This window comes from Drosophila obscura, unplaced genomic scaffold (assembly GCF_018151105.1).
Source record: "Drosophila obscura isolate BZ-5 IFL unplaced genomic scaffold, ASM1815110v1 contig_192, whole genome shotgun sequence".
Classification (NCBI taxonomy): domain Eukaryota; kingdom Metazoa; phylum Arthropoda; class Insecta; order Diptera; family Drosophilidae; genus Drosophila; species Drosophila obscura.
The window spans coordinates 2001406-2026885 of NW_024542781.1; the positions used below are offsets into that span (position 1 = coordinate 2001406).

At 46.8% G+C, this 25480-nt stretch overlaps 4 protein-coding genes across 5 annotated transcripts in view; 2 read left to right on the forward strand and 2 right to left on the reverse strand.

The window, feature by feature from the left end:
- Positions 1–9178: 9178 nt before the first annotated feature.
- LOC111074903 (isochorismatase domain-containing protein 1) lies at positions 9179–10108 on the reverse strand. The gene is made up of 3 exons (XM_022367882.2): positions 9881–10108; positions 9596–9805; positions 9179–9522 (listed from the first exon to the last, which is right to left on the reverse strand). The coding sequence occupies exons 1-3, from the start codon at positions 10013–10015 to the stop codon at positions 9244–9246; spliced, it is 624 nt and encodes a 207-aa protein (XP_022223574.2). The 5' UTR covers positions 10016–10108; the 3' UTR covers positions 9179–9243.
- A 108-nt stretch (positions 10109–10216) lies between these two features.
- LOC111074902 (methylthioribose-1-phosphate isomerase) lies at positions 10217–13492 on the forward strand. Of its 2 annotated transcripts, none has more exons than XM_022367880.2 (6): positions 10217–10536; positions 11526–11685; positions 12245–12480; positions 12547–12773; positions 12846–13009; positions 13079–13492. In XM_022367880.2, exons 2-6 carry the CDS (start codon positions 11554–11556, stop codon positions 13406–13408), a joined length of 1089 nt encoding a protein of 362 aa, XP_022223572.1. In that variant the 5' UTR covers positions 10217–10536; positions 11526–11553; the 3' UTR covers positions 13409–13492. The 2 variants fall into 2 exon arrangements, with proteins under 2 accessions (XP_022223572.1, XP_022223573.1); XM_022367881.2 differs by lacking the exon at positions 10217–10536 and adding an exon at positions 11282–11424.
- A 104-nt stretch (positions 13493–13596) lies between these two features.
- On the forward strand, positions 13597–14995 carry LOC111074900 (protein-lysine 6-oxidase). Its single transcript, XM_022367879.2, has 2 exons — positions 13597–14584; positions 14648–14995. The coding sequence occupies exons 1-2, from the start codon at positions 13723–13725 to the stop codon at positions 14884–14886; spliced, it is 1101 nt and encodes a 366-aa protein (XP_022223571.2). The 5' UTR covers positions 13597–13722; the 3' UTR covers positions 14887–14995.
- Positions 14996–15699: 704 nt separating this feature from the next.
- The window catches only part of LOC111074880 (G protein-coupled receptor kinase 2), a 65144-nt gene continuing 55363 nt past the window's right edge, over positions 15700–25480 (reverse strand). Inside the window, exons 4-13 of the mRNA XM_022367856.2 lie at positions 20625–20720; positions 20432–20552; positions 19739–20362; positions 19561–19666; positions 19283–19472; positions 18485–18733; positions 18236–18393; positions 17965–18174; positions 17590–17853; positions 15700–17512 (exon numbers count right to left, since the gene is read on the reverse strand). Coding sequence (XP_022223548.2) covers positions 17420–17512; positions 17590–17853; positions 17965–18174; positions 18236–18393; positions 18485–18733; positions 19283–19472; positions 19561–19666; positions 19739–20362; positions 20432–20552; positions 20625–20720 — 2111 coding nt within the window. The 3' untranslated portion in view covers positions 15700–17419. The remainder of the gene's footprint in view (positions 17513–17589; positions 17854–17964; positions 18175–18235; positions 18394–18484; positions 18734–19282; positions 19473–19560; positions 19667–19738; positions 20363–20431; positions 20553–20624; positions 20721–25480) is intronic.

The window sequence follows — 25480 nt, forward strand, 5'->3', positions numbered from 1 at the left end:
AGATTGCAAATCGAGATGAACCTTCTATCATTAATATTTTCAGATTAATGAACTCTTTAGACATTCTTGGGGCTCTGGATTCTGCATATTTTATCCAACAAAATGTTTCTTTCGCTGCCCTTTGCCCAAGCCTTATCCCAGGTCGATCAAGGGAGTTTCGCTCTCAGCACTGGCTACTAGCACCGCCATCTGGTGCTCAGCCGATCAAATCGATTTCCATGCAACCGAATGATGAGCCCGCCAAGTCCGGCCTAACCCGTTGCCAAATGTGTCAAAGGTGACAGAAGCATCAGGAGGAGCATCAGCAGCTTCGGCAGCATCGGCAGCACCGCAGCAGAAATCAATCTCAGATGAGCAGCTAACAGTAAACGGAAAGATGGTAAACAGCCCCGGACCCGACCAGCTTTCATTCAAATCAATTTGTGCAGAGAATCGGCCAGAGTGCAATTTGCAGCAAACCAAAGCCAACGCCAGAGCCAGAGCCGGAGCCATAGCTATGTGGCGGGGTGCCTGGTAGGCGGTCAATGCACTTGGCCAAACAGCTGGCCTGGCTACCACCAAGCGGCAAGACTGATACGAAGACGAAGACCAGCCTTAGAGTTGGCCAACATCGATCGTCGTACGGTTCGCGCAAATTGTTTTCAGTCTTTGGTTTTCCCACTTGTTGCCGTTTGCCGAGAACAATCAGCAGCAGCAAACCTTGTGGTCAATGCCGTTCTGGGGTGGTGTTAATTTTTCCACAACTAATTCTTGGCATTATCCGCTGTTGCCGCAGAAGTCATAACCCAGGAAGCAATCGGCAATCGGCAATCGCCAATCGCCAATCGACCGACAGTTGGCTGCAATATTCATAATGCCTATATGCATATCAATATATTCGCATGGACATCGTGGACAGGGTTGAGGCTCCATTGAGTTTGTGTTTGATTAGATTTGATTAGACGGAAGAGGCGGTTACTGGCGGCACTGCCCCTCGAATGACTCCCCAGATGACTTCACTCATGGGAAATATTATTGAATCTTTTCATTGGGATGTTGGGAGATTGGGAGATAGATCGTTTATTGAATGAGAGAGTATCGTGATTGTACAGTGACAACTGCTATGCCATGGAGCTGATCCGTGATCACTGATATCATTGACACAAATTGTTCTCATGATCAATGAAAATTGATGCTTCGATTGCCAAGATCGATAGATTACTCGTACGCAGAGGAGGCATTTTTCCCCAAGCAATTTGACAGTTTAATGAGCCACTCTACATGGCAGCACATTTTCCGCACATCAGTGGATTAACTTTAAGCGATTTCAACATGGATCAATGGATTAATCAAACAACTAAAATACAGCTGCCGTATAATTGGCCAGTTGCCGGGAGATCGGCACCCCGAAAGAAATGAAAAACTTTATATAAAATATGAATCAGAGAAATTAAAAAGAAAAGAAAAGAAAAAACCAATTTGCCACACGGTCAAGTGCATGAATTCACTCTGCCATGACTCTAATAAATGGTGCACATGCCAAATTGTTGTTAGATGTTGTTTGTGCTGTTGTTGGCAGAACACAGCGCTCAGCCGCTGCCATAACAACATTTATAAGCCTCATTATGAAGACCAGACCAGAATTTCTTGTCATTGGAGAGCCAGCCGCAAACATTTCTAGACTTTCACCGGCGTGCGCTTAGAATGTTCGACAGCCTAGAACTGTCCGAGGTACATCTGTACGAATATATGTATGTGGATATATACGTACATTTGTCCATTTAAACAGACCCGACAACTGTTGACGGTGATTTTGTTGTAGCCATAATTCGATGTTGATTTTTCGTTGTTATAACTGGGCTAAGACGCGCACGCTGCCGCTGCCGCTGCCACTGCCTGCCCCTCATTGTGCGCCGGGCTTGGGGTTGGCGGCAACTTTGAAGTACCTTGGAGGCAAAGAAAATGGGCAAAAAGTCGCTGAAATCGCAACAAGTGCGTTTTGGCCAAGTTTGTGTCTCGAGTCTTTTGTCTCTGTTCGAAGGGAGTCTCTCTCCCTCTCCTCTGTAGCTCTGTATTTTTGCATGGTTTTTGTTTTGGTATTTGCTCGGTTTACAGCTCAGTTCAGCTCCGTTCAGCTGCACTGCCAGTCGCCATCAGTTCCTTCACTTTCGGCTTTCGGCTTTCGGCTTTGGCTGTTGTGACCCAGTGACACCGGGGGGAGCCCTAAAGAACGCGACGCGAATGCCGCCGTGGCCTCTCTTCGGGCCAACTGTGAGTGACAGCCATCACACTTGAATACCGAATGGCCCACACACTTGCCGCATTTTCTCTTTTCACGGCCCTCGCTGGTTTCGTTTTCATTTCGCTTTTGGGTTGAAAAGTCAACACAAGTGGCATTGAAAAGTGTTTAGGCCGGCACACTTAATGGCGGCCAGGCCTCTTCAGCCGACTTACAGTCTTACAGTCTTCTGGCAGTCGGTTCTCACAGTCTCCTACAGCCGAGAGAGTCTCCTCCCGGGCTATATGGCGGGTGCGGGGGTATGGCATAGTATGCTTTATATGTGAGTGACAAATTGCTACTGCAAAGTGAAACTTAATACGGCAGATCGAGGGCTGCAGTGTGGATGACTCCCACTGGCAGTCGGACGCGGACATCGACCGCGGGGCACTGCAACTTCCCCCATTGTAGCTCCAATCTGATGCTGCAATCTGACGCACGTTGCATGCATTAAGCTATAAATTGCAAATGTTTTATTCTATGTCTCCCCTGCCCCTGGATACCCCTGCTACGATGTAGTTTTTTGGGCGGCTTTCCTGCCCGGCGGCCAGGAAAATTGAATTGTTTGTTGTTGGCTCACGAAGGCCGGCGGGGACACGCCCACATTGCGTTACCCAGTCTCATTAGTGAATATCGTGTTCGGTTATTTGCCCAGCGATGAATGCGGCAAGATCCAGCCAAAGATTGCCTTCCAGCAGCAGCAGAGGCAGCAGCAGGGGCAGTCGCAGAGGCAGCCGCAGCATCGCATTCGAAGACGGAGACGAAGTCGCATCCTCCTCATCCTTGGCATGGAAAATTAATGTTCGCACATTAAGTTAAATGATTGCGAATATTAGGAAATATTGGCAAAGGAAAATATGTTGGGGAGGGGTAGCAGGTGTCAGAGGCAGGAGCACAGGAGGCATGCTGCATGCTGCATGGTGCAGCTGCACCTTACTGCGATGAAGTGGCATAATAAATTAAGTCCTGGCCTTGGCGGCTGTTATGTCATTATGTCTCATTAGCACTTCGATGGGATATTTTTGCCCAGCAAATTAAAATAAAGAGCAACACCCGACCCGAGTGGCGCTCGAGGAGAGAAAAGCCCAGGCCCAGGCCCAGGCACAGGCTGCACTCCACTCGATGCCACTCGATGGAAAACCCGTTTGCAAACACAAAACACAAAAGAAAATGCAGTGTTTGAGTGGAAAGCCAGTCCAAGTACGAGTCCAAGTCCGAGTGCTTTGTGTTTGAGGTGCTCCATAAGTTATGCAGTTCCGCGGCCGATTTGCTGGCAATTCGCTTAGAAATTTAATGAAAGCTTTTGGGCCCCCACGTAGAAGAAGATCTCCTGGACCCTGGACCGCCTTCACTTTTGTTTTTTTTTTTTCTGATTTTCTGCCACCAAATTGGCGGGGCAGCTGTTGCTGTTGATGCTGTTGTTGCTGTTGTTGCTGATGTTGCAGCTTGTGAAAATCAGCATAAAACCTCCTACATTTCACTTTGATCTGTTGCCCGTTTCGGCTCCGCTCACTGTCAACACATTTCATTTGGCGGCTCGCTGGCAGCCGCGGCAGGCCATTCATTTCTTCCTTCATTCGGTCAGTAATTCAGTCAGTCAGTCAGTCAGTCATTCGTTCATTCAGCCTCAGCTTAGCCAGCCAGCCAGTCATTCGTTCATTCAGTCAAACCCTAAGCTAAGCGTGGGCTGCCGGCATCATTCAAATGAGGTCTGCTAGGGGGAAATTTCACTTTTCATATGCCAACCAAATTTCTGTCCACGACCCGCTGAACTTTTTTTCTGCCCCAAAATAACATAAAACCCCGCACTGCCCGCCCCCACGAACCTCTTCCACGGCATAGCAAAGGGGCAAAAGGCAGCACAAAGGAAAACTGATATGGGTCATGGCACAGGTACAACATCATTCCATTATTTGAATGTCCGACATGGGCTACCGTTGCCTGAACCGAACCCCGTGGAACTGCAGCGCTGGACGTAGACCTGGACCTGGACCTGGACCGTAACCTCTTGTTATCCATGCTGATGTCGTCGCCGTCGTCGCTGGTTGTCAATGTTGGCTGTCAGTTTTGTGTTGCCGCCTGACAGGCCTACAAGCCAGGAAAAACCTGGCTAACTGGACATCACAGCCAGCAGCGAACAGCGAACAGCGAAGAGTACAGACCCTGGCCATGGCCGGCCGGCGAGCATGTGCCTGGCATTCAAAGATGATCTCGGGAACATCACCTACGTACATCGCTCGCCGCACTGGCGGCGCTTCTGGGGTTGTGCCAAATTCAAGCGGCTCCACACTCCATTAATCACGGCCAAACCGAATTGGACAATGGGCCAAGAGCTTTTCACAAATCATAACCGCAGAAGTTTTGCCAACCCAAACGCCACTGACACATTTTCGTGGCAACCACGAACCGGGGCTTGGACTTCGGCTTGGGTTTGGGCAGGGGTGCCCCATTGGTAGTCGTAATTACGAATGGGAAGTGGCTATAAATTAACCTTAATTGAATGCATTTGACAGAGGTTGTGGGAGCCGAGCAGGGCCATTGAACTGGAGCAGCAGCAGCAGCAGCAGAAGCCTCTAATAAGCCTTATTAGTGGATCCAAGCACTAATCATTGCCATTAGCCCATTTCTTCCGCTTAGCACTTGGGCTGGGGCCGTGCACCCGCATTGTTCCGCTTCCCAGAAAGTGAATCTCTTGGACAGCGCTTCACTTTCTATTACAAATGCAATCGGAACTGCAGAAGAAGAAGCAGTTCGATGGTTCGGTGGTTCGCTGGTTCGCTGGGTCGGTGCTTCGGTGGCGGCTTCTTTTGTGGCCCAATGGCAAATTACTTCGATTTAATAACAACAATCGTCCACAGAGCGGAGAGCTGAGCGTTTAATCATTTTTAGTATTTTTACTAGGTGTTTATGGGCAGTCGTGACACAATGCTTTGACCGCCCCTCTCTGCCCCTGACATTTGTAGCAAGTGGCAAGTGGAATATTCATTGGAATACTGGAGGTTGGGCTGGGTCAGGGAAAGCCAATCGACTGCACAAAAGTCAGGCAATCAATCTGCAGGTTTTTTGTCTATTGAGCATCCCCCATTCCTCCTCCCTATTCACTTTCTTTCTCAATCGCAGGATGGTATTTTCTCTCTCTCTCCCTCTCTTTCGATGTATCTCTGTTTGTGGAATTACCAAATGAAATTCATATAAAATGTATGCTAATTTGGTTAGAAAGTAAATGCACATTGTGCATATCTAATTGCCAGACACTCCACCTGCGATCTGCTGCGAACCGAACAAGTGAAATTGGCCAAATATGGGCACTTGCCACTGCCACTGCAACTGGAAGGCAAGGCAAGTCAAATGGCAGTCAAGTCACTGTGATATGTCCAACCGAGAGACCCAAAGAAAGAGTAGCGGAATTAGAGGGAGAGCTCAGAGCTAAGGCCGGATAAAGCACGCAAATGTGTTGCACTTGGCCGCCTTTGTTGGCCGATTGCCCATATAAATACACAAACAACATTCAAGCTGAATTTACAGCATAAATTTGGAAAAAATCTTCTCGCATTTACGGTAACTTGTCGCTGCCAAAATCAAAAAAAGCAAACCAAAAATCCAACGAAGGAGAAGCGAAATGGTTTTTATTGTGAGCGCATTTAAGCAAATTAGTTACATACCCGTACAGCATTTCTGTGTGCACATATAAGCAGCCATGAGAAGAGTGTTCTTGCCGGCCAGCAACTGGAGCAGGCGGTGGTCAGGGCGAACCTTTCACTGCTCTTCAAGCCATTGGGGGGGTATTGTTGTAGCTGGTTGCTGCGGTATTGTTTGATAAAAGTGAAGATAGCACTGGGATTGAGAGAAAACATTCAAAGACATGGTGTAAACAGCATTCGTATCGCCAGCATTTGATCTAGTTTGAGCGATCGGACAAGCCGAAAATAAACAGCAGAGATCTCTATCGGAGACAGGAGACCAGACTGCAGACTGCAGGCTGCCCAATCCCAAAACCCAAATCGAAATGGAGCAAAGAGAAGCGAAGCTGACCCATTGTCCCTGCCTGCCTGCAGCAGGTGGAACAACACTGAGAGAAAATTATAGGCAAATGAGAAGAACATTGAAGAAGACAAAGTACGAAATTAAATCGATACAGGGCAGCAATCTATTCGGCATTCCAGCACCAGTCCATGCTCAGAATTAAATAGATTTTGTCTTAGTCTAATGTTTGCCCATTAGATTGATTTCGGGCTCTACCTAATACCCAATGCCATTCACTACCCGTTCTCTTGTTAGCGAGCGATTATCGCCGGCTGCTCTAGGCCCACAATCATAAGTCCGGGGCCTAATTGTTACGTATGGCCCAAGAATCTGACACCCAGTAACACCCCAAAGCCAAGAGGCGGCACCAGAGAAATGCGAGCTGGGTCTTCTCCCCAGCCAGTCGCGTACACGCGCAGATACACAAATGTATCTCGTATGCTAATTAGATGTACTCGTAGCCACTTAGCAGCCGCAGATATACAATATGCGGAGATCTACAGATCTACAGGCAACTAATTGTTGGTCAATGTCCACATGCATTTTGTGGGTTAACAGGTGACGTGGAAACGTCTCACTCCCGCCAGACTACAGACAACATTGTATACTGATATATACAGAAAGCGGAAAACGGGAAACGGGAAACAGAATTTCCCTATGACCGCTAGCCACGACAGCAGCCAGCTAGCTGCCACGCCCACCCACTGGAAGGAGAGCAGAGCAGGGCAGAGCAGAGGCCAATGGTTTGAAGAACAAACGAATAATTAGCATAAAATGATTGCACTAATTGTTGCATGAGAAAAGGCAGCTCAAGGTAAAGGAGAAAGAGAAGGGGTACTAGAAGTAGGAGTAGTAGTGATGCGGAGTCTGTTTTCCGTGTGCCGTCGAGTGGCAGAGTGTGGGAACTGCAAGCGATCTTTCATTAGTTGTCTCATTAGATGGGAGCCTTGGCCCTCGGGCAAGATTTTGGCTAATTTGGGCAGGCGGCTCCATAAATTATGCAATCTGAGTGAGCAGAGCCGAATGCAGAGCCCCAGCAGAGGCGCACAGAACAGAGCCCCTTTGAAGCGCCGCCCGACATTCTCACATTTGTCAACAGAGTTGCAGGAATTTTCATCTATGGAAATGCTGGACAAACCGTGTTCTAATGGTGTATTTCGAGTGGATAGATTAATGGTAGGAAGGCGAGGGCTTAGACGAGTGCCTTAAGGGGTATAGATCTGTTGGGGATTAGTTTGGTTACAAAACGAGTTTGAATTAGTTGCCTGATCAAGTGATAGATTCCTAGTTCTGAGGGATACTTCTTTGACTTCAAATTGGATCTGCAATGAGTTCTTTAAGCGAGCGTTTTCTGCTCATGCTTTTAGCCTAGGGAACAAACACTTCGACTACATCGGTTTGTTCCGATTTCTTATATTTCTGTTGGCTGCTCCGTTGTTTGATCTACGAGCGTGTCCACAGTTGCCACTTGCCATGCCGCAAGCACATAAATTCCCTCAGCTGCGGCGGCAGCGCCAATCGTTCATCGATTCACCACAGCTCCCAGCCCACAGCCCACAGCCCCCAGCACCCAGTCCCAGTCCGGGGCAGAAGCAGAGGCAGTGGCTCCAACGGTAGGCACCAGCAGATTGAAGATGAAAATGGAGCCATAGAGCATCGATCCTCGTGTTCATTTGCACATCGAGAGGCAATTTCACAGATTTATCATTTTTTTATCGTGCGGTAAACAAAAACAAAACAAAAACAAGAAGAGAAAAAAACTAAATTTATTAATATGCCAAGTGCGAGGTTAGCTATAAAATAAAACCTGTTCCGAAGGCCAGCAATTTATGGGTCCCCGTCTGCGCCTGAGCAGGAGCTTGTGGGTTTGCGGCTCCTCCACCTGAGTGTGGAGTCGAGTTGAAGAGAGCAAAGTAGAGTGCAGTGCAGTTGCAATGGAATGGGAAAACTTTTACGCATGTTGCCGTTAGCCCAATTCGCTTTTAACGCAGTGCGTGGCACGCCCCCAGTCCCTGCCACTTCCACTGCCAGTGCTGCATACCTGTGGCCTGTCCCTGTCTGCTTTAAGGCTAACGTGGGACTTATGTGGGATTAGACTAAGCGAAGAGGCATGCCTAATTGGCCAGATCTGAGATCTAGCGGAGCCATAGACCTGGATAAGTTGTTGACTTATCGCGTGCCAAGATGCCATCGCCATCAGTTTCACTTGCGAGTGGTTTAAGACCAAGAGGCACACCAAACCGAGTCGAGTCGAGGCGAGGCGAGGCGACTCGAACTGTGGCTCTTGCTGTGGCTGTAGCAGCCTAGGAGGAGAGTCTTCTTGGGCAAATAAATTGCCAGCAGCCGGAGGCAGAGTTCTCTTTGGCATGCAAATGGCGATCAAGATCGCGATGTTTGCCCGGCCTGTTATGAGTCAATCAGACGCCTGCCTACATTGTCACCATCACTTGGTCGAGTGCTGCTGCTGCTCCTGCTGCTGGCTGCCTGCAGCGCAGATGGAGGATGCTGCTGAGATTGGAAGATGGCAAGATGGGCGCTGGCGATTGTCGCGATTGCATCATAAAATTTAACGGCCCCGGCAGCCAATTCCAATTCCAGGCCCAAGTCCAAGTCCAGGTCCAGGTCCCAAGCCAAGTCAAAGTCATTGCATAAATTGGCAGCAAGGAGCTGCTATCGATGTGGCGGCGCGGCAGTGGTGGCTGCTGATGGGGCTTATAAGGCGCCGCTTAGGCAAAAAGGGGCAGGCACCACCAATATCCAAACCCCCAGCTGCAGCGCCTCCATTCAGCTGTCCATTTGGCCGAGATGTTTATGAGTTGACGAGGACAGGGAGCCAGCCCTACCGGTGGGTCCTTCTTTCATAATTCCCCCACCCCCACCCTCACCCCCACCCTCTCCTTCAGAGGTGCACGCAATATGCATCATTTAATGGATAATGCAAACATGAAAGGAGCCGCTGGGGGTCACTTCTCTGGCGCCTTTGTGCGTCGCCAGAGCTGCACGTCCGCCGAGACTTTCCTGACCAGCGCCGAGATCTGCTTGAACTCCTTGTGATCCTTGCTATTGAGCAGATTGAAGATGACACTCTCCGAGCTGGTTATCACGCAGCCAATGTCACGCAGACGCTCCAGAGCCAGGTCCCTGTCCTGATTGAGGCGCGAGGCACAGCAGTCGGCGACCAGCCACACATTCACCTTGTTGTTGATCAGGTCAAAGGCCGTTTGCTCCACACACACGTGGGCCTACGCGGGAGAAGAAGAGCGGAAGAGGGTTGTATGTGTAAGAGGAAAGGAAAGAAGGCATAAGAGAACCCACCTCTATGCCAAAGAGAACCACCGTCTGCGGCTTGCCACTGAAAATGGCAGCCATATTCTTCTTGATCGGGCCCACGATCATGCTGAACTTGGTCTTTGGTATGTTGGCGCAGGCATGCTGAATGTCCAGCTCGGCGACGGTCTTGCCCAGCCTCTCGGGATATTGTTCGGTCACCAGCAGGGGCACGTTGAGGATCTTGCCAGCTGCCAACTGCAATGCAAATTCATTAGATTCCGCCCATTATCTTGTCACTTTTGCTGTCCCGTCTCTCTGTTGCTGGCTTACCAATTTCTTGGTGTTTTCTATGAGCGCATTCATCAGCGGTATGGCGGGTTTGAACTTTTCCTGGATATCGCATTGCATAAACAGGGTTTTCTCTGGCTGCAGGCGGTAAAGATTCGAACCAATGGCTTTCCTCATGCTTGCATGGATTTGTCTTATTGTGTTATGGGTTGTTTTAATTTTCAATCATGTTTTCCCTAAAAAATAACGTTTTCTTCAAAGCCTCATATTTCAAACTTGGCGCGCAATCGACGCCATCTGGCGGCGCGTTGAGTAGGCTACAAATTTGCCAGCAACGCGTTATGATACCATAAATGGTTTATCGCAGCCAAACGAATTCGGTCACACTGAATCGCGAATAAAATTGCCGCAAACGACAAAAAAATTGCCGAATAAAATAAAAAAAAAAACAATACCAATGCTACATAATTCATGACGATAACAAACACGTGCCACGTTGTTTTGGCCATCGCCACCGCCGGCTAACGTTTCACTTTGCTGGACAGAAGGAGAAGAGAGAAAGAGAGACGAGACGAGACCAACTTTCGCACCGCTCTTGCTGCCCGTGTCGCAGCGTGCTCAAAGCCAAAGCAACCGAATTTATTAATTATTTTAAGCCAAAACACCGATGTGCTGAGAGCTCAATTGGTGGCCAACAGGTGAGTTCTGCTCTTCCAAATAGCCAAAAGTGAAGACATTTGGTTTCATAGAACTGTTTCATAACCAAAATTCACCTGAACGGACACCTATGCTTCTCTTTCGCACCGCCTGGCCTTTGTGTGTGTGTGTGTGTGAGGTTACCTACATGCGGCTTGCGGCAACCATCTGTTGCATGCGGCACAACAATGGGGCAGGGGCACGCAGCAAGAAGATTAAGTAAAAATATAGTTCATGTTCTTGGCACTGGACCAAGGCAAAAATCCTGTCATGTCACAACCGCAGCCCAACAAATCTCAGATGCATTAATTACCGGCCCCAACCTATTCGGCATTGCTAAATAACATTTGCTCTGATGATCTACGCGATTAATTTGCCTGCCTGCCTGCCGTGTATTTCAATTCAAATTGTCATCGAGCAAATTCAGTGTCGACGCCAGCAGCAGCTGTAGGAGCACTCGCACTCATTCGACCAAACGAAACCAAACCAAAGCAAAGCAAAGCCTTTATCAATTGGCAACGCAGTGGTAGCAGCGACGGAAGCAGAGCCACAGCTACAGCGCTGCTAGCAACCAATGTGTCAAGATGATTTAATCGTCGATGGCGCTGCTACTGCCGCTGTTGTTGCTGCCTCTTCCTCAGTCGCTGACGCCGCATACGCTCTCACTCACCTTCTCGCCGCCTGCTCCACTCTTTTGACGCCCCATGAATGGGTGGCCGTACATAGCGTGGCTTCGCGTCGCATTCAGTTGCTCACTGATCCGTTTGCCTGGCAGACGTCGCCATTCTCGGACGTAGGCGGTCTCGTTCGATTAATAACTGCTCGATTCCCATTAATTCTGTGGCCCACTGCTCCATACGAATATTGTGACGCGCGACGCATCGATAAATGTGGGTTGTCCACAGACCACAGCCAACCCCCAGCCTCAGCCTCAGCCCCAGCCCCAGCCCAATATACCCATGATTGCTTACACACTCCTCCCTTATTCCAGATATACACATAGTACAAAACGAAACGAGATGAGTCTACAATCGATCAAATACACTCGTGGCAGCCTGGAGATACTGGACCAGCTGCTGCTGCCGGTGCAGTCAAAGTATCTGCCGGTGCGCGGTGTGGAGGATGGCTGGAAGGTCATCAACAAGATGCAGGTGAGTGTGAGTGTGGCATGCACCATTGAGTGGCATACAAACATTCATATGTACATACATATATTCATATTCATGAGGGGGCAACGGTGGCACATGCCATTAAATTTCTACATTAAAATTGGTATTTTCCTTAATCGCGTCGTTCGTCGCTTGTCGCTTTTCGGTTGTCTATTGCGCCTGGCTATAAATAACGTAATTGAAATCAAAATTTTTAAAAACCGCTGCTTGCCAAAAATAAACCCATTGCCTACGCCCCACACCGCCGAGGATGGCGATGCGGATGGGGGCTGTCGCGGAAGACCTCTTACTGCTGGGCTAATGGCCCAAGTGGCCCCCAAAGTGCTGCTCCTCCAATAACCGCGAAAGATCACTTATGCAAACGTGTGCTCTTTGCATAAGTGATCTTTCGCGCCCCCCTCTTATCACGTGAAACACCCCACACAATATAATGTAAATTGTTTTCTTTCATTTTTCGCAACGTCACCAGATAAGCAGACTAAACACTAGTTCCCCCACACTCATTCTCCTTCTCCTTTTTTTTACCTTTAATTGCTTGTAGGTGCGAGGCGCCCCCGCGATTGCCATTGTGGGATGCCTGTCGCTAGCCGTCGAGATCCATCCGGAGGAGTTCGAGAGCAAGAAATCGCTGCGGCAGGAGATCGAGGGGAAGCTGAACTATTTGGTTTCGGCCCGGCCGACGGCAGTCAACATGAAAATTGCCGCCGACGAACTGCTTGCTCTGGCCAATGACCTGGCCAAGGATGACGACATCGACGTGGCCGCCATGAAGCAAAGGTAACAACGTCGCTAAGCAAAGCAACCCAAAGCCAGGTGCAGCCAAATATTCCCATGTAATTAAAGATTCCTGAATGCCACCGAGGCGATGCTCAAGAAAGACATTGCCGATAATCGTGCAATCGGTGCCCACGGGGCCAAGGCCATTCTCCAGCGTGTGGCTGCGGCGGCCGGAGCCCCAATGGCCGGTCCAGTGCGTGTTCTTACCCATTGCAACACGGGATCACTGGCCACAGCTGGCTATGGCACGGCTCTGGGCGTTGTACGTCAGCTGAGTGAGCTTGGAAAGTTGGGTGAGTATCTTGGAGCATGAAAATCACTTGCCTGACCACAGCTAATCCATCCATCCGTCCATCCATCTTTAGAGCACGTATACTGCACAGAGACACGGCCGTACAATCAAGGAGCTCGGCTAACCGCCTATGAGTTGGTGCATGAGAAATTTCCCGCCACCCTGGTGCTGGACAGCATGGTGGCGGCACTGCTGCGAGCCAAGAATGTGGCTGCCGTCGTTGTGGGGTCAGATCGCGTGAGAGTGCCTCACGTACATCGATCAAAATAGATATTTCATCTAAGCGTTTTTATCCACTCTTCGTAGGTGGCGGCTAATGGCGACACGGCCAATAAGATCGGAACCTACCAGATTGCGGTGGTTGCCAGGCATCACGATGTGCCCTTCTATGTGGCCGCCCCACTGACCTCCATCGATCTGCATATACCCAGCGGCGACCACATCATCATCGAGGAGCGACCCGATCGGGAGATGACACACGTGGGAGAGCATCGGATTGCTGCACCGGGCATCAACTGCTGGAATCCCGCCTTCGATGTGACGCCCGCCTCCCTGATCACGGGCATCATCACGGAGCGCGGCGTCTTCAAGCCGGCGCAACTGAAAGAGGCGATTACCAAGCTGCTCGAATCATAACAGGCGCACAGAATTTGTTGTTAACGATTGCACTCCATACCCCTAACAGAAAACAGAAAAAACAACACACCCATGCGCTCAGAATGGGCATTTTGCCAGCTGAGTTTTGTTTAAAAACGTGTTCCCGAAAAACGTACATAGCCCGTGCAATTAGCCGACCAGATGTGGGTCGGCCGCAGTGGCAATACAACGCACAATATACCTCCTACATACGTAGCCCCATTCCCCAGTTGTTGCCAAAGGGGCATTGTTTCGGTTAGCTTTAAAGCTGCTCGAGTGTCTAGCGCCCCTTACCAGAACCCACCCGCTTTGCCATGGAGTCGCAACGCCTGCTGCTGTTGCTGCCGCTCCTACTAATGCTGGGACTGAGCTGTTGTCGAGCCAACAATCGTCTGAACGTCGAGAATAATTACAGAAACATGATGGTGCGTCTCGCCACCAATCGGGAGGCAACTCGCGGCGAGGTGAGAGTTCTACGGGAGGGACGCGTCGAGGTGAGCTTCGACTTTGGCGCCACTTGGGGCACCATTTGCAGCACTAGTTGGAGCATGCGGGAGGCGAATGTCGTGTGCCGCCAGCTGGGATTGGGCTTTGCCTCAAAGGCCACTCAGAGCACGGAGCATGGGGACAACAAGAGGTATCCTTGGGGCATGGTGGGCACCCTCTGCCGTGGCACAGAGCGTCGCCTGGCCGAATGCACGCGGGAGTCGCGATATCCGAACATTTGCAATGCCCGGAATAGGAATGTAACCGTCGTGGCATGCGTAAAGCACTCGGCTGATCTGGAAATCGGCCTGGCCGACATCGAAAGATCCGCCCGCCTGGAGTCTGTTCCCATGTCGCGACTCACCTGCGCCATGGAGGAGCACTGCGTTTCGGCGGACGCGTACGTCATACGGCAAACGAAGCCGCATGCGGAGAGGATCCTGCTTCGTTTCTCCGTCAAGGCCACCAATGTGGGCAATGCGGACGTGAGTCCGTATGCCAACTACAAGGATTGGGTGTGGCATCAGTGCCACAGGCACTACCACAGCATGAACGTCTTTGCCACCTTCGATGTGTACGATTTGACGTATAGGAAGGTTGCCCAGGGGCACAAGGCCTCCTTCTGCCTGATGGATACCGAGTGCAAGCCAGGCCACACCAGGAAGTACACCTGTGGCAACACCACACAGGGTAAGTTCGAGCCGTTTGTCCCATATGGAGCAACGATATAACGAACGTTTTATCTTTTGGTAGGCATCTCTGTTGGCTGTTCGGATACCTACACCGATGTCCTGGACTGTCAGTGGGTGGACGTGACCCGGGTGCCCGTCAATCGACGATATATCCTGCGGGTGGCCCTCAATCCTGAGTACAAGCTTGGCGAAATATCCTTTGAGAACAACGGAGCAGAATGCACTCTCGATTATACGGGCGTGCATGAAACCACGAGGATTTTCAACTGCCGGCGTTCGCCATTGTGGTTTAAAATATAATTTAAGTTAGAACTCAGATAGTTTTAGCCTGGTGATGTGGTATAAAATAAAATATAACTTGTAAGATAGCTACTTTGGGTAACTTTTGTGTAGAGGAATAAAAGTGATACGAGTATAGTTTGTGAGAAAGCAATGCAAAAAGGTGCTGGGAGTCCCAGATAGAGCTGGCATCGGTCCCTGTCCATTCCTGTCCTATCCTCTGGACCTTAAGGACGCGCAGGTCTGGTTCAGCAACATTTAAAACTACCATCTGTCTCACATATACCGCTTTATCTCGGATACATGCTAAGATCCGAAAAATAGGAAGATAAATAAATAATTTAAAATAAATCCAACCCTAAAAGATAATTTAAAAATATTCCCCGAAATGTTCTCCTATCAGCCGAAAAATATGCCAACATTCCCCAAAAGATACTCAAAAAATGGTTTCATACTAGACAAAAAAAAGAAGTTAATATAAACTTGACGTGGAGTTGAAGTTGAATCCGGGTGACAGCCGGGACAATATGGAATATGAAAAATCGCACATCAAAATCAATCATAAAGGCACTGGCATCTGGAATATTGGATATGATTAATCTGATAAATATTCAGGAAAAAATCAGATGGAACGTCTGACAAAATTTACTTTGCTGAGACCACCAATTGCATTTCCAGATTTACTATATAACTATTTCTCGGATGCGGCTTACCCCGAGATTAATACGAGTCAAGAGCTCAAGGAAAGTTCTCCCTCTTTTGACCAAATTAAAAAAGAAGACAACAAATTAGTTAAATATGTTTATTGTTTTTGAATGTTCATCTCTTGACTTGTGTGTTTGTATTTCCTTTCGCTTACAGAGTAGATTTATTTATGTGTGTGTATGTATGTATGTGTGTATGTATATCTGGTATTTACGATTTACGATGCTCTATAAATATGCATTTAATTACTATAGATAAATATTTCGGCGCTTGCTCGGTTTGGTTTTCCTTTATTGTTATATGTAGTGCTTAATTGAGTGAGTCTGGGGATGGGGCTGAGTTGGCCTGGCTGCTTGCTGATGGCATTTGTCTGTGTGACTGTTTTGTCTGCTTTGAATGCTTTTCGTTTCCTTACGTTCTGTTGTGCTGGTTATACTCATACTCGTAGTTGTTCAATTCTATGTATGCCTTAAATTTGCTAGTTGTGCCTAAAATCAATTGAATTGGAACTAAACGTTGCACTTGGCAGTCATCCGATCCGCCACTGCCAACAATTGCAATAATTATAATTAATTTTTAATATTAACATAATAAATTCTCCAATTGGTTTTCATCTCTTGTTTTTTGTTTCACCTCCTTTCTTTGCTAATTATTACAAAATGCCTACGCTACGTTTACACAAAACTTAGACACTAGCCGACATCGATATCTCGAATGAATTAGCATTAGTTAGCGTAATTTGTTGTTAATTTATTGCATGACGAAACAAATATCAGTAATAACGTCCTCCCATCAGGAGGGTGGGAACAGCCCCACCCATCTTTGGGCCAACTTAAACTTAGGCAACAGAAAAAAAGAGTCAAAGAACAATATGAAAAGCGTAGCAAAAGTGTGCGGCAATTAAAATTAGGAAAGTCGTATAAATAATTTTAAAATGTACACCTCTCACATATGTACATACATACATATGTATAGTATGTGTATTGTGTGTGTGTGTGTGCGCTGATGCTTATGCTACGTACTTTATGTATTTATGCATGTACATATTATGCCTTGTATGTGTATGTATGTATGTTAAGTATTTGTTTAAAAATGCTTTCAAGTTTTCGAGTATTCATGTCATTTGCTTAACTGCCCTACAACTAGCTAACTAGAAGAGCCTTCTTCCAGCGCTATGTCCCCCGCTTGAGCACAAACTACTTTACAAATATTACAATCCATAGTGCTCCTGCTGCTGCTCCTGATGCGCATAATAGGGTGATCAATTTTATATATAGGTATAGTATATATCTATGTATAGCATTTGCATTTAAGTAACATTATTTTTTGGGTGCTATGGCAAACCAATTTGCGGCTTGCTTTAATTTCGGTTCCATAGTGCGGTCCTGCGTGCCGTCTGCATTAGCTCTCGCAAGCTCAAGTATAGTTAAATGGTATAGTATTTTATGCATACCACATTTTCAATTAAGTAACGCTCTAATGTGTGCTTAGTGTTTGTTTGTTTTGTTTGTTTGTTTCGGTTTGAAGGAGTCTTTTTTGGAAACATTTATAAAGATACTATACTTATGCGTGTGTGTAGGTGTTTTTTTGCAATTTCATTAGAAAATTTGATGTAAAAATACAATTTCAAAAGTGCTTCTTGCGCGTCAGTAAAGATAGAAACCCATTTTGGTTTTTTGTGTGTGTGTGTGTGTTTTTTTTTGTCTGTTTAGGTTGTGCTACGATGTTTTGCTTCTGCTGCTGCTGAATACCTCTATTTCGGGGTAAATTTGCGCAATTTGTGCTATGTGTCGACATCCACTACGACTGGCGTACGCGTAGAGGCTTCCTCAGAGGCTAATCTATGCTATCAGCTCTCTACCGTCGTGGAGGACACACTGTGACTAGTGGTTAACAGATGCTCAGGAATGGGTATGGGCTGTGTGCGTGCTGGCTGCTTCTTCTGCAAAACAGATAAAGGGGAATTCATTATAAAAGGATGTTCCAAAGCGTATGTTGTATGTGTAGCATTACTGTTACCTTCCGCCTGAAGGGGAAACATCCAGCCTTGTCCGGTTCGGGCGTTGCATTGATCTGCAAATCTGGCGTGGGGCACTCCTCGGGACCGAAAACGTTCAGCTCGCGAAAACACTCCGTTTCCATCATTTCAGTCTGCCATGAAATGGACACAGAGCCAGTGTTGAATTTCGTATAGAAATTCGTGTCGGATTCATCGATATTGACGCCCTTCACCGTCGAGAACTGTTCAATATCGAGTACATCTTTGGCGTAAACGGCGTGCGGCTGCAGTTGATGGGAAATGGAAAATAGAAAATGATTTAAGCAACAAAGAAAATTTAAACAGGACAATAACGTGGAATGTCATATTTAAATGACTCTCCAATCCACACTCACGTCTGGCACAAATGGCGGCTCGAGCATGCCAGCCTCCAGGCGGCGCCAATTCAGTTGCGTGGAGTGGAAGAACGGATGGGCCATCACATCCTGGGCCCCCATCCTGCCATTGCGGCACCCGAGGCGCTGCTTTATCGATTTAGCTAACAGCTGTTGGCACATTGATTTGGCTTCATCATTAAACTTGCTCGAATACTTTTCGGGATCCTCCTGTGAATGAATGGGATTAGAAAGGTCAGTGCCATGAGTTCGAATTGATAGGATTACATACCTTAACTCGCCTGTCCACCTCCTCACGCTTGACCTTCTCCTTGCGCATTCGGAATGGGGCCTGGCCCTCGATCATCTCGTACAGCAGGCAGCCAAAGCTAAACCAATCCGGCGAGAAGGCATACTTCTCATTGTCAATAACCTCGGGCGCCATGTAGCCTGTATTGAATTAAATGCGAGGGAGACATAGAGAGATGAAAATAAGGCTTTGTTTTCCAATAGAAATCCAATTGCAGCTTTAATGACTCACCCACTGTGCCGACACGTCCTCGCACCATCTCGCCCTCGGGTATCTCCACGGCCAGTCCCAGGTCGGATATGCGCACATGACCATGATCATCGAGCAGTATGTTCTCCGGCTTGCAGTCCCTATAGACAATGCCCTGCTTGTGCAGATGCTGCAGTCCGCAGGCCACCTCCGCGGCATAGAATCGGGCACGCTCCAGCTCAAAGCCCGGGTCGCCACCCATGTTGTAAATGTGGAATTTCAAATCGCCGCCTACAAAGGAGAGACAGGGTAATCATTTGATTGGCTTTCTCACAAAAACAGTGAAAGGGCGAGCAGTCCAGGCAAAAGCCAAAGCTTCAGCAGCAGCAGCATTATCTTTTCTGTTATTTGCAGTGGCAACAGAACAGAGCTGGCTGCTCTCTCTCTCTCTCTCTGACGGACACTGGCTTTTGTATATAAATTCAATTAGAGCCGTGGATTGATGGACGGAATTGAATGACTTCTCTGAGCGGGCATTGTGCGACCAGCATGTATGCAGGAATTTAATTAAAATCGCAAACTCAATCATCGCATGGGATTACACATGCATTTGGTATTTTATATGTGGGAAATGAACGAGGAATGAGGTGAGGAGAGACGAGTGGACACTCATTTAATTGGCAGTAAAGGACATGGGATAGCGATACATGGGTATATGTACGTGTGGAATGGTTAATAAGATTAACCAATTGAATGTTGAGTGTCCAACACTTAATTAGACTCTAACTGCACGGCGACTGCCATCGAAAGAGGGGAAGGCTATTGCTATTCGCTACCCACCATTCATTATGGTCAGGACCAGGCAGAGGGCATCCTTTGTCTCGTATGCATAGGCCAGATTCACCACAAAGGGGGAGTTGATTTTCTGCAGTATCTGCTTCTCGATGAGCACCATCGATTCGCCCTTGCGTTTCTTGATGCGTTTTTTCTCCAGCTTTTTGCACGCATACATTTTTCCAGTGGCCCGCACCTGCAAAAAGGAACAACAATGGACACGGGGGGATGGATATGGGTCATGTGGATTTAGCGGTTGGGCTTTTTTTTTGTTAGCGGCTTACCTGACAGGCGCAGACCTCGCCAAAGCCTCCCTTCCCGAGGACACGATACATGCGAAATGTTTTATAGGTGATTGGCTGTGCCTCCAGCCACTTCCACTGCAAGTATCTGATGGGAGAGAGCGTGAGATTAATGTGGATTACGCACTGGATGGATGGATGAATGGACAATCCCTCTTACCGATGAAAGTACATGGAATTCTCAAACTCTCGGAAGGGTTCGCCGGCCAGGAACGCCTTCACCGCCTTGACGCACTGGGCAAAGATGTCCTTGCCGCCGGAGTTCAGTTTGTTACGCACTTGCGCAATGAGATCATCGTTGAGCACGTCCAGAACAAATTCGTCTGGCGATCCTCCAATGCCAGTTGCAACGCCGCCGCTGATCGGCTTCTCTGCGGCAGCATCGTCATGACTGTCGCCGCACTCGACGCCCTCATCGCCATCGTCGGTAATGCCACCAGCAGTGGCATGCTCATCCCCATTATGATTGCGCGTGTCCAGCTTCTTGTGATTGATGTTGCTGCTGTTGCTGTGGCTGATGCTATTGCTGGTGATGTTGCTGGTGATGTTGTTGCAGTTGTTGGCGGTGGTATTGTTGCAGTTTTCAGTCTCAGCTGTTGTTGTTTCGGTTGGATTTGCATTGCTGCTGTTGAGCAGCAGCTCCTCCCGCGTCTCCGCATCGAGTGCATCGCCACCACCCAGGCCGCCGCCATTACGCAGCTCCAGCTGCGGCTCAACATCCAGGAAGCGCCGTCCAATGTCATGGCCCATAAATATGCGATTCACAATGTACTCGATCTCGTATCTACAATAATCCAAGGGTTACATTACCTCTCAGTCGCTCAGTCACTCAATCAATCAATCAAACACTTACTTGACCACCTGCTCGAGAAAAACGATATAGCGAAAGTAGATGGGCCGCTTGTTCTCGCAGAACTGTCGAAAGAGCTCACGACCAATGGGTTGCTGATCTATCACGTAGCCATAGCTTATATCTGGTGGATTAAATGACACATCTGTGTGCATATAGTACTCTGAAGCAAAAGCTTGCCATGTAGAAACCTCACCTAATTTGTCTTTCAGGTTGATGCATTGCGATATGTGTGGAAATTGTAATATTTTGCGCCATTTTTTACTCTTTCCCTTGTTGCTGTCGGAACCACCTGCAAAATAAAACAGAAAGATATTTGTATCAAATTAAAGTTTGAAAGGACTTTTGTCAGATGAAAAAAGATTATCGGCAATTGAATAGTTCAATCGGTTTATTCGCCCCCTGCAGCAATCAATGGGTACATGAAAAATGGCATTTAAATGCCATTTTCTAACTCTCATTCACATTCTCGTATGTCTCTCGTCTCGTCTGACATGTGAGAAGGGCGAGTGGTGAGTGCCAAAAGGTAAAACGCAGCAGCATTTGATCTAAATGTGTGTGGACAGATGGACAGAAAGACAGACAGACAGCATATATGTGCACTGATTGCTACATGGGATGCCCCTTCTGACATCAACATCAACCATCTGGTAGTTTCAGCTTCGTTTGGTTCTGGTTCTGGTTTAACGTCATGCTGGCAATTCTGTTTCATTTGCACTTGCAACGAGCCATAAAAACAATATTTCCAATGTGAAATGCATAAAATGCATCAACATAAACCGAACAGACCAAAGGTAGCGTGGTTGAGTGGGAGTATGCGAGCATGGCAGACGTGGGAGTGGTGCGCACAAATAAACTGCATCGAGTTTATGTGTCTGTTGTGATTCTTAAGAACAAGAAAAAAAGGCTGCTGACATTCGAAACGATTCAATATCAGAGATTTCTTTAAAAAGGAGTTTCTCTCCTACGCTCATTACACTAAATAAATCACTGTATTAAGAAACTGTGGACTGCCGATCTCTCTGGCGTCTGCCTTGATAATAGTAAAGCCATAAAATCGAACAAGAAAATTAAGTGGATAGCCGGGCACCAGTCACCAGGCACCACAGAGTGGCCTGGTCATAAATGTCAGAAACAGTTAAAATCTCAAGTATAAAATGTTGCCAACAATGTAGAAAGCAGCTGAAACAATGCCCGAGTACAGCAGAGCCAAACAAAATTGGTTAGATTCCTCAGCATTGTGTCCATATTTATGTGTGTTTCTGCTCGGTAAAGTATGCTACAACACATTGCTTAAGCAGGAAACACACAGCCACACACACTAGAGACAACGACTGTCCCGAAACACTGGGCGTGGTCATGGCATAAAAGCAAAGCTTGCAACATACATACATACAGACATGGAACAGAGGGAGAGCACATTTTCGCAGACAAATATCCACATTCGTGTAAAGTTGAGTGGAAGTTGAGTAATCCACACAGAAATATGTACTACCAAAATCATACCCTGGGCCTCTATATGCAACACCTACACACTCCTACACACTCACACACAAAACTAAATTTTGTGGCTATTGCATAGCAGGAGCATTAAACACGCTTATTTATATATGCTTTGGCAACAGTCTGTTGGCCAAAAACTTTTGCCCGTCTTAGAGTTGCTCTCTCTCTGGCAAGGGTTCCCCGCAGTTCGTGAGAGCATTTAATTTAGTCTCAGTGCAATTATGCAAAAATAAACTCAAAAACTTTTGAAGGACCAGCACCAGCAGCAGCAGCAGCACCAGTGGCACCCGCCACAATTCAAGCTGTTGGATGAGCCGCCACCTGGAGGATGAGCCATAGAGGAGCGTCCTCTGCTGCCTCTTCCTTTTCGTTAAATGAAATTACTGGCAAAAAGTTTTAGAGCGAGGGAACAAGGGAACGAGGGAGAGAGTAAAAGTTAACTCAAAGCGTGGACTTTTCAGAGGGAAAGCAGGAAGAGAACGCCACTCAGAATGGGGGCTTAACAAAGTTTGCCCAAGTAACAATTAGCTGACAGACGAAGCACTAAAGTAAATATCAAATGTGTGTGGGTGTGTCTTTTGGGCCATGCCACTGCCACATGCCCAAGAATCGGATTATGCGATTATAATGCAAAGTCTATGATGTATGTGCAGTTTATTAAATACATAAAACAAAATGTCAAAAGGTTTATTTGCATGGTGGAGATGAAAGTGGTAGGAAAGTGTCCCTAGGTGGTTTTTCGGAGATTAAAGGCCAGAATATAAATATAAAATATATTTGCCAACGAAATTTCTGAAAATTTCAAACTTGAAATAGTCAGAAAATAGCTACCTTTTAAAGTGGTCTGTATTAAGATGTTGAAACAGATCTTAAGACTAAGCATAAGGACACATTTTGAGGCAATCACATTAAAATTCATTTAACTTCTAGCTAGTAAAGTTTAAAGGCGAAAAAACCTTTTTGTTTTTCCAATAATTCTATTATCAGATTTGCCTCGTGTGCTCCTCCTCTTGCTACAGCCTCGTGCTTCCCCCTTTCACTCCTAAATGGCCATGAGAAACTACAAACATTTGGACATCTGGCCTAAATGCCACATTCCCCTCCCTGCTCCCTGCTTCACCGCTCCACTCGTGAAGGCTCACACAAGCGTTCGAAAAAGTTTTGTGTAAAGTTTTTGCAATTATTAGACGAGGCGTAAAAACAGAAACAACGCCACATTTCAATGAGGAAAACTTGTCCATCGATGGGGAACGAAAAGCGCAGAATGGAAAGAGCCAGAAAGTCAAGAAAACATTTTCCAAAACAAATAAATCGTATTATGTGAGTGGTTTTTTTTTCTATTTTTATTATTATTTTTATTGGGATGTGTGTGTGTGTGTGTGCGTCCGTGTCCAAACAAAAGTACATAATGGAAAAAAGAAAGGCGGAAAGAAAAGTGCTATAAAAACTTATTAATGAAGCCATCGCAAGGCTAATTTGCGGTTGATGGTTTTTCTAATTAAAACCAATCAATAAGAAAAATTGCGTCCACTTCCGCAGTGTCCTAAGCCCTACCCTACCCTATGTTTTTTTGGACAAGTGAAGCAATTTGTCAGAGCCACCGAGACACTGACAACTGCAATGGCGCCCAAAGCCTTCTGCCTGGCTAATTGAGTGGCTAGGATACGAGTGGATCCACACACCACGAAGAGCTGAGATGCAGGAGACAGATTGGATGCATCCAACGGGGGAACCAGTTTTATTTACGACTCAACAAGTTGTCACCAGATAATGGGCATCAGGACTGGCGGAGCGGCAGAGCAACAGAAAAAGAAATTACAATTTACATTAAACATTCCCCTGATTTATCGATTCGCATTAAAAGTTTGTTGGGGGCCAAAACTTTTACGGCCACAGTGCGCCATGGCTGCCATCGTTATGATCAATTTTCCCGCTTGGACGCCATGAAGTATGTGACATAATTTATAAGTGTCAAGTTGCTTGCTCCAATCTGCTGTGGTCCACTACTCTCTACTCTACTCTCTCCCTGCCTGCCCCTATCTCCTCTTCCCATCTCATATCATCTCATCCGCTTGCGCCACACTCATTTTGCCTCTCCCCCGTGTTTCCCGTGTAATTTGAAGTAATTTTTCAGCATGAAGAACACTGGCCGAGGAGTCGAAGAGCAGCCAGAAAGCGGCCACCAACTGTTAGCCGCAATTATTTATTGTCTACTCTGAGACACAGACTAGTCCTGGCCGTGGCTGTGGTTATGGTCCTGCTTCAAGGTTAAGTGCGTGCTAATAAGCTCACGACCAGGAATCCTCCTTGGTTATCCATTCAAAAGACTTTCAATTTATTGAGGAAAAACAATATGATGCGATTAGGTCTGGCGGGAATTACAGCATCAGGGAATGCTCCTCTCGCGGAAGAGGATGCTGTAATCGATGAAGGCTAAAAGGTCCACACACAAGGACAAAATTATATTTAAACTTAGTAATTTTAATGCCTTCCCTAAAATTAGTTAAATAAGTAGAACGAGAATTGGGTTTTCATGGGTGTTAAATGGAACACTGTAATAAAATCTGTCTACGGAAAAAAATGTTCTAACTATTAGAGGAAAAAAATGCTATGCGAATTTTCTCTCTAAATTATAAAGATATTAATTTCGAAATAAAACAAAGAGAATTGTCCAAGATCGACGATTCCATCAGATCTCCCTTCATCAGCAATGTGAGCATCAACGAAGCAACGGAGAGACAGAAAGAGAGAGAGAGAGAGTAGAGTCTGAGTACAATGTTGACATAGCAGTCGATTACTCTGGAGAGAATTTCCCAGCCTCTCTCAAAGACGTGGGTGCCTACAAGCTTAAATGTATTTAAGAGTCAGGTTTTATTCTGGCTTTAATCGTACATACCCGATTTGGTAGCATCAACTCTCATCTGGCTCTTGAACCACCACTTAACCCCTCATTTTTCAACGTTTTTGCGCTGTCTGCGATACGATTGTAAAATGTTCGTTTGTCGGTCGTCATTGAGAGTGCAACAATAACAAAAAAAAAAAAAAAAACACATTTATTAAAATACAGCGGCAAAAACATTGTTCAACTGGCATTTTTACACATCTCTCTCCCGCGCTAATGCAAAACAAACAGACAGTCAGAAATTCATCAGCGACAACAACAAATGACAACATGAACAACGTCAGCGATGAACAGACCGACAACGAGAAGGAGGGTATCGGGGGATTCCGAGGAACCCATTTACCTACAGCGATGCGCACATTAAATTAATTATTACTGTTAAAAAACCATAAAAATACAAAATAACAATAAAAAGCCGTAAAAGTTACGCCGGTCGGCAATCGAAAAGAAACAAAATAAAATTCGTTGATTGGCAGTCGACTCATAATGCGACAGACGGGAGGGACCTTCTCGGGGAATGGGTGGTCTTCCCAAAAAAAAAGGAACAGAAAAGGAAGGAAAGCAGAAGCATGGGATACCCTTGAAGAGACATTCGTCCTCATAGATTCTATATGAATGAATGGAAAACATTTAAATGTAACCAGGGT

What these genes read in the sequence shown, in the direction of transcription:
- LOC111074903 (XM_022367882.2), bottom strand. Translation starts at nt 10,015, where the DNA reads ATGAGGAAAGCCATTGGTTCGAATCTTTACCGCCTGCAGCCAGAGAAA. An exon ending in TAGAAAACACCAAGAAATTG is followed by an intron (nt 9,806 to 9,880) that starts GTAAGCCAGCAA and finishes TTTGCATTGCAG; the next exon opens with TTGGCAGCTGGCAAGATCCT. An exon ending in TGGTTCTCTTTGGCATAGAG is followed by an intron (nt 9,523 to 9,595) that starts GTGGGTTCTCTT and finishes TCTCCCGCGTAG; the next exon opens with GCCCACGTGTGTGTGGAGCA.
- LOC111074902 (XM_022367880.2), top strand. Translation starts at nt 11,554, where the DNA reads ATGAGTCTACAATCGATCAAATACACTCGTGGCAGCCTGGAGATACTG. An exon ending in GAGTGAGCTTGGAAAGTTGG is followed by an intron (nt 12,774 to 12,845) that starts GTGAGTATCTTG and finishes ATCCATCTTTAG; the next exon opens with AGCACGTATACTGCACAGAG. An exon ending in TCGTTGTGGGGTCAGATCGC is followed by an intron (nt 13,010 to 13,078) that starts GTGAGAGTGCCT and finishes CACTCTTCGTAG; the next exon opens with GTGGCGGCTAATGGCGACAC.
- LOC111074900 (XM_022367879.2), top strand. Translation starts at nt 13,723, where the DNA reads ATGGAGTCGCAACGCCTGCTGCTGTTGCTGCCGCTCCTACTAATGCTG. An exon ending in CTGTGGCAACACCACACAGG is followed by an intron (nt 14,585 to 14,647) that starts GTAAGTTCGAGC and finishes ATCTTTTGGTAG; the next exon opens with GCATCTCTGTTGGCTGTTCG.